Here is a 13,640-nt window from a genome sequence, read left to right as displayed (position 1 = left end):
TAGACCAATATCTAGGAATTATGGGTTATTTGTCCCTAGTATCTTCATCAAGTTCAGTTCCAATGGATCAGCAATTTTAATATACCAATTACCCTGCCAAACTATTCATATATAGATTGATGAATTTTTAAAGAAAATTTTTAGGTTATTTCAAAACTGTTACTTAAGCACTTCTTAGCAAACTTAATTTTCACAATAACCAATTTTACTGGGCATTAAATATCATGGAACTCTTGGACTTATTCAGTTCCCTATACAGATATCACAGATACGTTTGTTTCAATCACACTCATTCTCTCCCCTTCCTCACATATATTTACATAGGTCCTAACACAATAATACATGTATATCAGGATGTAGATAATTGTATAGAACCTGTACTAGATATAAACTACAATGGCAATAGTTTACAATCTAGTATATACGATGGCCGATATCGGACGGGCAAAACAGTGTTACTAGTAGTACGTTTTTGTCAACGAAAAATGTACGTACATATTGTGTGTCAAAAATATCTACTGCTATAGTAGTAGATAAATGTGTACACAAAAAGTGTACGTACAAATCCTGTGTCAAAAACCTGTTACTAGTAACACATTTTTGACACAAAATATGTACGTACATATTTTGTGTACAAATTTATCTACTACTTCTAAATATCAATTAACATTCCTTTTATTCTTGATTGATTAACATGCGGTCGTATGCTGATTTTGCCTGATAAGGTAATAAAAGCCAGAGCCAAAAGATCTGCTTGATTTTAAAGCCACATACTCCCAAATAACCTAAAACCTCTCCCGCTAAGTTCCATTGAATCATGTCCTATTCATAGGAAATACTCGGGTTTTGCCGATTACAGTCCCTTTGACGTTTCTTTTTGGCAGAATCGGTCTGTATTTTGACAGGCTTAAACATTCGGCGTTCCACCATTTTGTATAGACTGATAACACGCTCGTTGCATTATAGGACTATTTCGCTTAGAAACTTGGTCTGTCGGACCAAGTTATTATTTTTGGGAATAACCCATTTATTTTTATAAATACATATTTTCTTCCAGTTTTTAATTCGCGATAATTAGATATATACTAAGTCTGAAAACTGTTAAGATCTTGAAATGTTAACATTAAAGCATTTGGCTTTAAAGTATGACGTTAAGTAAAAACAGAATATCCAGCCAGCGGACGTAATGGAAGAATGGTATCACTCGAAACCGAACTATATCTGGTTTCCTCGTGCGAATGCGACAAAAGTTAATTATTTACTCGTATTTCTATCGGATGCAGTCAACATACTACCACAAGGCGATCAATCAAGATAGGAAAGAATGTTAATTGATATTTAGAAGTAGTAGATAAATTTGTACACAAAATATGTACGTACAAATTTTGTGTCAAAAATGTGTTACTAGTAACAGGTTTTTGACACAGGATTTGTACGTACACTTTTTGTGTACAAATTTATCTACTACTAGCAGTAGATATTTTTGACACACAATATGTACGTACATTTTTCGTTGACAAAAACGTACTACTAGTAACACTGTTTTGCCCGTCCGATATCGGCCATCGTAAGTATATATATATCTGTACAAATTTGCTAAGAAAACAAAATTGTTTTATTGGGAATTTTTACAAATTTCATGTCGTTTTCTATTTTGTCTCAAATTATTCCGTACAGGGATGTCTGTAAATATCTATTTCTAGATCAACAAAATTGTAGGACACAATAAAAAGATGTGACATGAACATACATGTATGCAAATCAAAAGGTCTTGATTAAAACTTCTTGATTGATTAAAATTTGAAGAGTTCCTATCCCTTTTTTCTCCAGAAAACGAAAGTCTGTGAACTATGTTGAAGTTTGGAGTAAAAAAAAACAACATGTTCACATTATAACAGTACTCATGCAATCATTTTAAAATTGTTAAGTGTCTGTTTCAACTGTAATCTCTTTGTCCAAAGCTAGCGTCTCGTATTTAAACACCACATAGCAGTTGTTCATTTAAATGAATATTCTCATCTGTTTTTCATCACATTTTCATTTCTTGTCTTTTTTATTCTTCGATGTTTTTTCTTTGGCGTTTGATAAGTCATATTTAAACTCTTGTTTCTTTGCAGCCGCCTCACGTTTCTTGACTGTATTCATAACACGGCGTTGTAATTCATTCCTGGTCATTGGCCTGGCCTCATCATCGCTTCCCTCACTGCCTTCACTGTCATATTCATCCCTGTGAAAAGTTAGGAAAAGTGAGTAAAATGTGATATAAAAAAGGGTCACAACATTTTCAAAACAGTTAAACTATATATATATGTTTTTATAAGTGTTGTAACATTGGAAATACACAAATACTGAAATCACTTTTTTGGTGGTAACCATACATGTGAATAAACCTCAAATTGACATTTTTTCATCTACACTAGCTGATCTAGGACAAAATATTAAAAAAAACGTGATTTATTTGGCTTGAGTCTTTTTTATTTGATACCATCCCGTGCACTTCAAACCTCAGTGTACATTTTTTAATGAAGGTGACACAGTCCCTCCAATATCGGTTGTGAATTCTGAGCTTGGTAGGTATAGTGTACAGTGTATGTTAAATCACTTGAATTACATTGTGCTGACATCATCAAATGGGTTATAGACAATAAAATCAAGAACTTAACATGGACCAAACATTTATTTTTTATCTGCTTTAATTTTCCTCTTAAAAGTGTGAAACAGTAGATAAAATTGCCATTAAATCACTGACAAAATTTGTCAACTATTACATGTATATTAAATAAGAATACGTTTGTGAAACAAGTAAACCTCCAATCCCTCTTTGATAGAATTGAAGTTTGATGCAAAATTTTGTCCAAAATTATGAAGGATAAAATGGAAAAAGTACAATTTCACTGCAGAGCATTGGTGCTATATTAATCACAACATTGTAAATAACAAACTTGTGACAGACAGATCAACGGATAGATGAATGAATTAGTGAACGTAATACTTTATGCGTTTAACAATTTCATGGCGGGAGTATAAAAATACAAATAAAAGTTAGTGCGGATAACTTACCCAACAGCTGGCGGTACGATAGGTAACTGGGGCTGGGGAGGATTGGGTCCCTCTCCTAGGAATCCTGCTGCTGTGGTCTTTTTGTCAAGGTCCTGAAAATGATTTATATTGAAATTTAATGGTTTTAGATGTGAAATATCTAAACTTTTTATATTGAAACATTTTCTGAAACTTTAAATTGCATATTTGAACATTCACAAAATATGATTAATTACATAATATTGCTGTTTAATTAGACAACAGTCTCATATGGTGGGACAGCTGATTAAAGGCATTGCAGAATCCAAAAGGTTCAAAAGTATAATTCTATATCAATTAAAATTCATACAATTCGAACTTGTGCAATTTTTAAATAAGACCAGGATGAATCATGTACAGTAAGTGAGTGTAAGGCATATCTGTAAGAGAGGTATCAGTTTCATAAATTCATTAGAAAGTATATATATATAGCTGGTGCATGATTGATAAGTGAGTATGGTATGACCCAATAAATACATGATAGCAACTAGAATCGGGTAGAGGAATATGCTTCTTTTGATCAAAGAATCCCTTCATGTGTTATAATATCATATAGAGGAATATTTAAAACGCTGTGAAAGCTTTCAACTTAAAAGCCTTTCTTGTCATCATCCAATTGTACATGTATTTTGTATCATTTAAGTATTGCTGGTTTATCGTTCTATTTACCAGGTACCTGTGTTTCATTAGTATAAAACAGAATGACATGTCAAAGTTGTCTTTCAGTATCTTAGCCCAAGACATTTCTCTACTATATCCAACATATACTATACTGTACCTTAGCTTTGCAAGAGGATGTACATGTATAAAACGGTGCATGGAGATTATGAAATGTTTTGACAACAATTTTCCTGACACAATGACAAATTTTCCGACTCACCTTTGAGTTGATGTATCCCTGTACAGCTAGCAGTTCATTGGTGCGCTGTTCTATAATTCCCAGATACTGTATCATGTTGGAGTCTGTCACCCCAGACGCTGATCCTAACATGTCATCGATCGCAGACTTGTCACAATTTATCTTGCTAAATAGGGAGGATATACCTGTGCATAAAAAATAACACATTTTGTTTTTGATACAGACATTAATTTATAAACAAAAATATTATATCCTACAAAATTTCACTGCAAAATGACCAATACACCAATATTTGAAAAACAGTTTTGATGTATTTACATAAATTACTTTTCAAAAGCAGGAACGTGTAAGGTACTGTATTTGTTTTCGAATAAACTTTCACTCACATATAAGCTTCCTGTAATATTGAGACCTGAGCCAATATCAAAAAGTAGAGTCTAACTAGAGTCATGCATGTAAATATTTTAATAAGCTGAGAAATATCCCCAGCTGTAGCTCAAAGGTGAGGGGGCATATTTAAGAACAACAGTAAACTGTAGTCGTTATATTTTATATTTAAGAACAACAGTAAACTGTAGTCGTTATATTTTATATTTAAGAACAACAGTAAACTGTAGTCGTTATATTTTATATTTAGGAACAGTAAACTGTAGTCGTTATATTTAAGAACAACAGTAAACTGTAGTCGTTATATTTTATATTTAGGAACAGTAAACTGTAGTCGTTATATTTTATTTTAAGAACAACAGTAAACTGTAGTCGTTATATTTTATATTTAAGAACAACAATAAACTGTAGTCGTTATATTTAAGAACAACAGTAAACTGTAGTCGTTATATTTTATATTTAAGAACAACAGTAAACTGTAGTCGTTATATTTTATATTTAGGAACAGTAAACTGTAGTCGTTATATTTTATATTTAAGAACAACAGTAAACTGTAGTCGTTATATTTTATATTTAAGAACAACAATAAACTATAGTCGTTATATCTAAGAACAACAGTAAACTGTAGTCGTTATATTTAAGAACAACAGTAAACTGTAGTCGTTATATTTTATATTTAAGAACAACAGTAAACTGTAGTCGTTATATTTTATTTTAAGAACAACAGTAAACTGTAGTCGTTATATTTTATATTTAAGAACAACAATAAACTGTAGTCGTTATATTTAAGAACAACAATAAACTGTAGTCGTTATATTTGAGAACAACAATAAACTGTAGTCGTTATATTTAAGAACAACAGTAAACTGTAGTCGTTATATTTTATATTTGAGAACAACAATAAACTGTAGTCGTTATATTTTATATTTAAGAACAACAATAAACTGTAGTCGTTATATTTTATATTTAAGAACAACAGTAAACTGTAGTCGTTATATTTTATATTTAAGAACAACAATAAACTGTAGTCGTTATATTTAAGAACAACAATAAACTGTAGTCGTTATATTTGAGAACAACAATAAACTGTAGTCGTTATATTTAAGAACAACAGTAAACTGTAGTCGTTATATTTTATATTTGAGAACAACAATAAACTGTAGTCGTTATATTTAAGAACAACAATAAACTGTAGTCGTTATATTTAAGAACAACAGTAAACTGTAGTCGTTATATCAAAGAACAACAGTAAACTGTAGTCGTTATATTTAAGAACAACAGTAAACTGTAGTCGTTATATTTTATATTTAAGAACAACAGTAAACTGTAGTCATTATATTTTATATTTAGAACAACAGTAAACTGTAGTCGTTATATTTAAGAACAACAGTAAACTGTAGTCGTTATATTTAGAACAACAGTAAACTGTAGTCGTTATATTTTACCTGCCCGGAGCTGATCCAGAATCTTTGTGATGCCCTTGTTCTTCCCATCAGCAGTATCCCCATTATTTGCGGCAGCGTTACTCTGCTCTTCCAATTCCTTCAAAATTTTCTTCCTCTGGTCCTCAAGCTCAATGCCTTGCAGTTTGAATTTTTCAATTTCATTATTTATCTAAAATATGCAAAAACAATAAATTTCAGTTTAAGAAGAAATTTTGTGCATTGGATATATTTTTAATTCCTATCCTTTTAATAATATGACCAAAAAATAAAAACAAAATAATTGTGATTTATGTTGCCATCTGATACCTACATCTTCAATCTGTTCCTGTAGTGTCTCAATTTCATTGTTTTGCTCATTGACGAAATTGAAGAGAGCAAAATTTCTATCCTCCACCTCAATGAATTTTGCCACCAAGAGGTCAAGGTCTGTTTCATCCGTCATCTCCTTAATTCTTTCAAAGGCAGCCTCATAAGTCTCTACAGAATCTTCCTGACTCTCCTTCTTACGATCGGCTTCTAAGGCCTCTGAGAACAGAGAATTCAAGTAACATTTTAATCCTGGGTAAGATAATTTATCAGTTTCCAGTTTCACTATACTTAGTACTCAGATTTGGTATTTAGGGGAATAGCTGAAGATGTAAATTATCATATTTTTTACAGGTAATATTGTAGTGCTGAGCATCCTAATTTATGGCAAGCAATCTTTTCTTTATTTTAAAGGTACACTAAACTTTTCCTGATAATTAAGTGATCTGTATGTATTGCCTTTTCTGGGAAAATATTAATCTGAATAATTTTCATTTATTTAGCTTTCAAAATCATACATGAAATATATTTCAGATTAGGAACGAATTATATTGTCATCAATTATCAGATTGTCTGACAAAATGCAGCCCAGATCAACCTTTACCAAACTACTTCAGCTAACTGACCTCCATTAATTTACTGATGATAATTTTATCTTATATAGTATTCAGAAGATTACTTTAGATTGCCATTTAAGACCAAAGACATGGTATCTAACCTTTGCGTTGCCGCCATGCCACCAGTTGCGGGTCCTCCTGCCTTTCTTGACCCTTAATTCCCATGAACTCGCGGAGACAGCGGTCATGGTCTATAATACGAAGGAGTTCCTTCATCTCGGCATTGTGTTGCTGCATATCCTTATCTGCCTTTTCCTTCAGCAGAATCATCTTGGCTTGAGCCTCATCCCTATCAACAGAGTGTCACTGAATATCACATGGGACCATATAACCTTCATAGCTGTAGTTTCATCAATATTCTTTAGCAAAGTAAATTCCTAAACTGACATTTTTCCATAGGAAAGCATTAGTTATTAGATTAAGTAATGGTAATGGAAAAAAAACTTAGTTCAGAAACTTTTCTTGAAATCTATAATGCTTTCCTATGGAAAAGTTTAAGCAAAGGAAGGTCCTATTAGTTAAAGACTGTTGAGTAAACTGGGGGCTGGAAGTCAAAGTTAGGGATGCATGGGCTTATCGCAGGATAATGGTACAGCAGTTTGCTAGCATTTGTACTGTCCTGCAAGCAGAATACATGAGTGGGTATATCTACTTGTATTAAACCAGGCATGGGTTTATTGGCAATTAAATATGATAATAGCTTTTTTACTTAATTGATAAGGGCTGTTCCAAAATTATCTTTGTGAGAAGGGTGAGAGGCATTTTCAAGGACCCCACCACCCACCATATAAATTAGTATAAGGAAATTAAGAAAAATGGGGCTTGATGCAATCTAAAGACTAAAGACTTCTCAAATAAAATCTAATGCAAATCTAATTAAATACAGTCAAACCTATCATGAGACTTTCCAAGGGAGACAATCAAAAGGTCACATGACAGAGGCCGGGTCTCGAAATACAGGTTTACTTAATTAGTACAGTAAATAGCATTGGGAGGGGAAAATACAGTCACATAAAAGTCACTGAATGCAGGTGGTCATTAAGGCAGGACTGTACAGGACTTTATAATTAACAAACAGTTTTTTTTAAGTATCATACCTAGAATCATAAGCTTGCGTTGAGCTTTCAATAAGCTCTCCTTTTTCTCGTCTGGCCTGAACAAGCTCCTTATCAAGCTTTTTGTAGAGACATTCAAATCTTGCCCTTTCAACACGTAAGCTTTCAATTTCCTCTCGGTATTTTGAATTCTCTGTTAAATATGAGTTGAATGTTTTTTTGGCCTGAAAAATAATAGAAAAAGTACAGATTAGGATCCTTGTTTTTAATGAAATATATTTGGTATTATTGAAGACACTGATATCTTCTATGTATTAATACCGATAGTAACAATTTGACCTCAAATTCTATAACTAATGGGAGAAATTAAAAATTTAATTGGTAAAGCACTAAATAATTTTTCCGTTTTTTTTCTTTCAGACTGAAATATTTCTCGCCTATTCGTTTTAATTGATTTTACCGTATCAAGTCGGTTCTCCAGTGTCCGGATTGTTTTCTGTGTTTGAACAGTATGGTGCGAACTCATGTGAATTCCTCCCATATTCTTGTGTTGGTGATGGATTTTTTTGTCCCACTCTTTGATTTTGGCATCTAATTCTACACACTTTCGTTTTTCCTCTTCCATTTCTCCATCATAATCCTCTGAAATGATCAAAGTTACATCATTATTCCAATTATTTCAGAAAAAAATGGTCTTAAACACATAAAGGGTCTTTTTGCATCAATAACATGTCAACAATGTGGATTTTCCAAAGATGATAAAATTCATACCTTTAGCCTCTGCCAGAGTGACGAGTGTATCAGTGTGATCCTCGTCCATAATTTGGTTACTGCGACTCTCTGCCAGACGGAGCTCTTTGAGAAGTTCCTGCTTCTCACATTCCAAATGTGAAATCTCATTTCTGTAATGAAATATACATATATTAACAACTTAATTTGGAAAAAACAACTGTACATTCAATAAGTGGCTGCATTGACCAATATGATCTATTTGAAGGTAGAATTGGGTATGAGGGATGTGTGTGTGTTGGGGGGTGGGGGAGAACCTGATGTTACTCGTAATTCGGTAGACTTCGCCCCAGTAGAGTGTGACCCTGTGTGAATTTTCAATTATTTATCATGAAAATACTGGCAACTAAGTATTTCTTAATTTGATAACTTGCCTGCAGGCTTGGTTTTGTGACTAGTGAGTCAACATAGTACTTCACTAAGCTTAAGCATAATATAAGCCCAGGGCTTTTTTTAGGGCCGATTTGGGGCCGAAATTCGGCCCCATTTCCCACTGCAAAATTAGATATTTTTCCCAATCCGACCAGTTAAAATTCCCAATCAAATTATCTATAAAAAAATTATGTCTTTAAAAATCCAGATGGTGCCGTCCCGTCTACGTTTTATTGGTTATTCTGGCCTGATAAAGGGAGATAATGCTCTAGAGTCTAAATAAATATAGCATAGATCCATATTTGTGTCTACTTGTTATTTTTACCATTATGTCCATTTTTGCCAATTTACTCATTTTTTCCCAATCCCAAAGCCATAGGCCCCATTCCCAAAGTAGTGAAAAAAGCCAGGAAGCCACTGTCATACCTTAATTTAGGTTTGTCTTTCTAAACATAAAAAATATGTCCAGACTCTGGACATTTTTCTCCCTAGATACGAATGGAGCATATGTTGTCGTCAGATGTTACATACTATCCGCCATTCTGAGTTTTATGTATTTTGTATGCATAAATTTGCTACAGTATTTCTGTATTTTTTAATGCTGAACACAAACAAAGCATTTAACAGTTGTTAATATATAAAAATCTCCTTAATCGCTAATGAAAAACCCATGAATATATATTGTTAAAAAATTTGATTAACTACTTTTTGGTTAGGAAACATTATGAAAATTTGATGACACAAAGCCAAAGATTTACAAACACTTTCAGAAAATTCTGATTGATTGCCTTTTCAAAATTTTCATAAATGATCGTTTTTGTTTGTTTGACTCGTTGTCATTTTTTTTCAATCATCAACCCTCCACAACTTTATGATTAATTGACTAAGTGATGAATGAAATGTAATCATTTGACAAGAGGGAAGTTAGTTCTTACTTTTGTTTACGGATCAAATTTTGGGATTCTTCTGTATAGGCAGCTCGATCACCCTCCATGATTCGGAACTGCCTCTGCAGTTTTTGCAGTTCCAGCTCCACCAATACCTCCATATCTCCATCACTGCCATCTGATCGGGCTGATCGTGGACGCGGCATCTTCACGTTTGGTTGTGCACCCTATCTACAATACATCAGAAATAGTTTGATAAGGCTGAGGCTCTCAATAATTTTTTTACTTCCATATCTAATGCAGTTGATGAAGATCCTGATGATATTGTTGATGAATTACCTCCCCTTAGTCACTTGGATTTTAATAATATAGAAATCACTGAACAAGATATCATAGACCAAATTAAAATAATCAAGGAGAATAAACCACCAGGACCTGATAATTTATCACCTAAAATTGTAAAGAATCTTTTACCCTCACTTGTCAAACCTTTAAAAATTCTTTTTCAAAAAACTATAGACCTTGGTAAGATTCTACTTGCATGGAAATCTTCAAATGTAAATGCCTTATATAAAGGTAAAGGAAACACTGATGATCCTAGTAACTATAGACCCATTGCAATTACACCTTGTTTTATTAAAATACTTGAAAAAATTATTTTCAAATATGTGTAAAATCATGTAAACAAACATCATATAATTAGTGTTCACCAATCTGGCTTCCAGAAAAATGATTCTACTATTAATCAGTTACTCACAGTATATAATACAATTTCAAAAACTTTAGATGAAGGGAAAGATATAAGACTTGTTTTCTGTGACATTAGCAAAGCCTTTGACAGAGTCTGGCATAAAGGATTATTATATAAATTAAAAAAATATGGCATAAAAGGTAATCTCTATAACTGGTTTGAAAATTATCTCTCAAATAGAAGACAACGAGTTGTATATGATGGTTATTCATCTAGTTTTAAAAATGTAAATTCTGGAGTCCCTCAAGGATCAATTCTTGGACCTTTTCTGTTTTTACTCTTTATTAATGATCTAACTAATGAAGTATGTACCAATATAAAGCTATTTGCTGATGACACTTCTTTATATGTTATTGTAGATGATGACTTGGTAACTCCATGTATGGAATTAAATGAGGATTTAGAATCTATCAACAACTGGGCTAGCCAATGGAAAATAATCTTCAACCCAAATAAAACTATAGCATTAACCGTAACAAAAAAAAACAGAAATCATCCAACACTTATTTTTGATAATCAGCCTCTGAATGAGAAAGATATACATAAACATCTAGGAGTCACATTAAATTCTAAAGGCACATGGAGCAATCATATTCAAGATATTTATGAAAAAGGTTATAAAAGATTAAACATTTTAAGAATGCTCAAACATAAAATTGATAGGAACTCATTAATTACACTATATTGTTCATATGTTAGACCAATTTTAGAATATTCAGATACTGTTTGGGATAATTGTACTACTGCAGAGTCGAAATTACTTGAATCAATTCAAATTGAAGCAATGAAAATAATAACTGGGTTAAGAAGTGGAACATCTCATCATAAACTTTACAATGAAACTAATTTAGAACCACTTATTGAAAGACGTCGCAAACATAAACTTATCCTAATGTATAAAATATTGAACAAAATGACTCCTGAATATTTATTTGATATTGTTAGACCCTATATTAATAATAATGCTCCACATCATAACCTTAGAAATCATAGATTCTTTAATATTCCTCGATGCAGAACAAACTTGTATGATAACAGCTACTTCATTGATGTCATGAAAATTTGGAACTCCCTTGAAACAGACTTAACTAGTGCTCCTTCACTGAATATTTTTAAATCTAAATTGAATAGAAATAGGCCTTTAAACACTGATACTACTCACTTATTTAAACTTTGCTCACCTAGAAAATTAAATATCACTCTTTGCCAATTAAGAAACTCTGCTAGCAACTTAAATTATCACAGATTAATAGATCATCTACATGTAATTCCAAATTCAGCCTGTTCCTGTGGTTATTACTCTGAGGATCTAGACCATTACTTCTTCTATTGTCCAAATTACAACCATATAAGGCACTTTATACATGACATATTTATACAAGTTGGTTTTATAGATATTAACTTACTAACATGTGGTAACTATGAACTTTCACTTGATCTTAACAAATTTGTTTTAAATAATGTAGAAAGATTTATAACTAATTCGAGAAGGTTTTAATTCTCATTGAATCAATTAATTATATAATATTTCATTAATATGTATGTATATTATTATCATTGTTCAATAAAATACTCATCTTTCTCAATGTCAGGTAGGTGAAGCGCTTTTGCTCTACAAAATTTTGTATAATTATCTATTTTTTATATATATATATATAATGTTTACGTATATAAATAAAAATATTTCCTGAACTTTTGATACTTTTCAACTAGAAATTATTCCATTAAACTATGAAAAACTACTTAAACTATTACAATGATGTGTGTATGAGTGTATGTTCAAATGTTATAAATAACCCTAATTATATAGCTCTATTGTTCAAGTTGTCTAGAAAAATGCTATCAATATTATATTATCAAAATGTCATTTACATATGTATGTGGGAGAAGACTGATATAGGCTAAGCCTGTTGTCAAATCCCTTTGTATTATAAGATCTTGTACAATAAAATTTGTTGAAATTGAAATAGTAGATTCAGACATCAGGGGTTCACAATGTTACGCATATATGTTATGATATTTATATATATCTGACATATATCATATAAACTGTAATGAACCCCTGTGTCCAGACTAAGTCTAGTGAGAGTTTGGAAAGTGGAGCTTGTGTCATTGTATTTCAGTTACAAGTAGCTATAGTGTGAGGTCTCTGCATAGGAGATTCAACTCCTGTGGTCTCCAGCTAAAAATTATTTCTTATGATGGCAACTGATGAGGTTACAAGGCGATATATATTTGTTGTCATATAATATCATCTAACAGTGTTGGAGCAGTGTCAATGTGATTAGAGAATAATGATGTTGAAAGAGTAGAAAGAGTAATGTGTGTGGGAAGTGTGTGTGTGTGTGTGTGGGGGGGGGGGGGGGGGGGGGGGGGGAGCTAAATGTGTTGATGTATACCGGTATAGATACAACTTAACTCATACAGTGTTTGCTAAATTGCAAATTGAGAAATTGATAATATGAATTGAAATATCCGATAACTCGTATGGTGTAATACAGGCAGTAGGAGGCATGTAACCATGTATCAGTATATAGCTAGTTATATATATTGTAAATCGGCTACGTTTAGACTATTGTTACTATTAAAGGCATAGACATATTCATGCAGTATTATACAGTCTTAACAAGAATGAGGTCGGGTAGGACAGCACGGACAGTTTCGAAGACAGACTTAACTCATAAACAAATGTGGTACTGGCTCATGATCAGTACTGTACTGGTAGGCCTAATGTGTTGTTGCCGCATTGCTACTTCAGATCAGATTTCGGGGTTTTACAAGTAAAAACGCGTCCTCTGATAAAGCTTTTCCCTAAAAAATCGACAAATAAACGAAAATTTTACCTGTTTGTGGAAAAAAAGATGAGTCCGAAACCTTATTTACGTGGATATCCAACGGGAACCTGCTACTATGGCTGCCTTGTATGGTTGTTGTCAAGGGAAACATACCGCGGACAAGGGAGGCTACTCAGTATATACAATCTGTATTTAGGTAGCGCAATACCAATGAAATTTAATGGACTCCAGCTTAATGCCTCTATGTCCATATCAGTTAATATTTCATAAAATTATAATATATAAACATAATCATATAT

The 13,640-nt window shown here is 32.3% G+C and overlaps 1 protein-coding gene across 2 annotated transcripts; it reads right to left on the bottom strand.

The window, feature by feature from the left end:
- Nucleotides 1–1,572: 1,572 nt before the first annotated feature.
- On the bottom strand, nt 1,573–13,513 carry LOC117344862 (coiled-coil domain-containing protein 63-like). 2 transcript variants are annotated; one of them, XM_033907715.1, is made up of 11 exons: nt 13,390–13,513; nt 9,844–10,026; nt 8,519–8,649; nt 8,208–8,389; nt 7,790–7,971; nt 6,794–6,981; nt 6,080–6,294; nt 5,770–5,938; nt 3,959–4,122; nt 3,061–3,152; nt 1,573–2,227 (listed from the first exon to the last, which is right to left on the bottom strand). In XM_033907715.1, exons 2-11 carry the CDS (start codon nt 9,999–10,001, stop codon nt 2,038–2,040), a joined length of 1,671 nt encoding a protein of 556 aa, XP_033763606.1. In that variant the 5' UTR covers nt 10,002–10,026; nt 13,390–13,513; the 3' UTR covers nt 1,573–2,037. The 2 variants fall into 2 exon arrangements, with proteins under 2 accessions (XP_033763606.1, XP_033763607.1); XM_033907716.1 differs by having other exon boundaries at nt 9,844–10,022; nt 13,390–13,479.
- Nucleotides 13,514–13,640: the final 127 nt, after the last annotated feature.

Source organism: Pecten maximus, chromosome 16 (assembly GCF_902652985.1).
Source record: "Pecten maximus chromosome 16, xPecMax1.1, whole genome shotgun sequence".
Taxonomy (NCBI): domain Eukaryota; kingdom Metazoa; phylum Mollusca; class Bivalvia; order Pectinida; family Pectinidae; genus Pecten; species Pecten maximus.
Note: the sequence above shows the minus strand (reverse complement) of the source record. Positions and strands in the feature narration are given on the sequence as shown.

Excerpts from the sequence above, each read along its gene's own strand:
- LOC117344862 (XM_033907715.1), bottom strand. The coding sequence starts at position 10,001 with ATGCCGCGTCCACGATCAGCCCGATCAGATGGCAGTGATGGAGATATG. Across the intron at positions 7,972-8,207 it reads TGGAGAACCGACTTGATACG|GCCAAAAAAACATTCAACTC; the intron begins GTAAAATCAATT and ends ATTATTTTTCAG. Across the intron at positions 5,939-6,079 it reads TACAGGAACAGATTGAAGAT|ATAAATAATGAAATTGAAAA; the intron begins GTAGGTATCAGA and ends TGCATATTTTAG.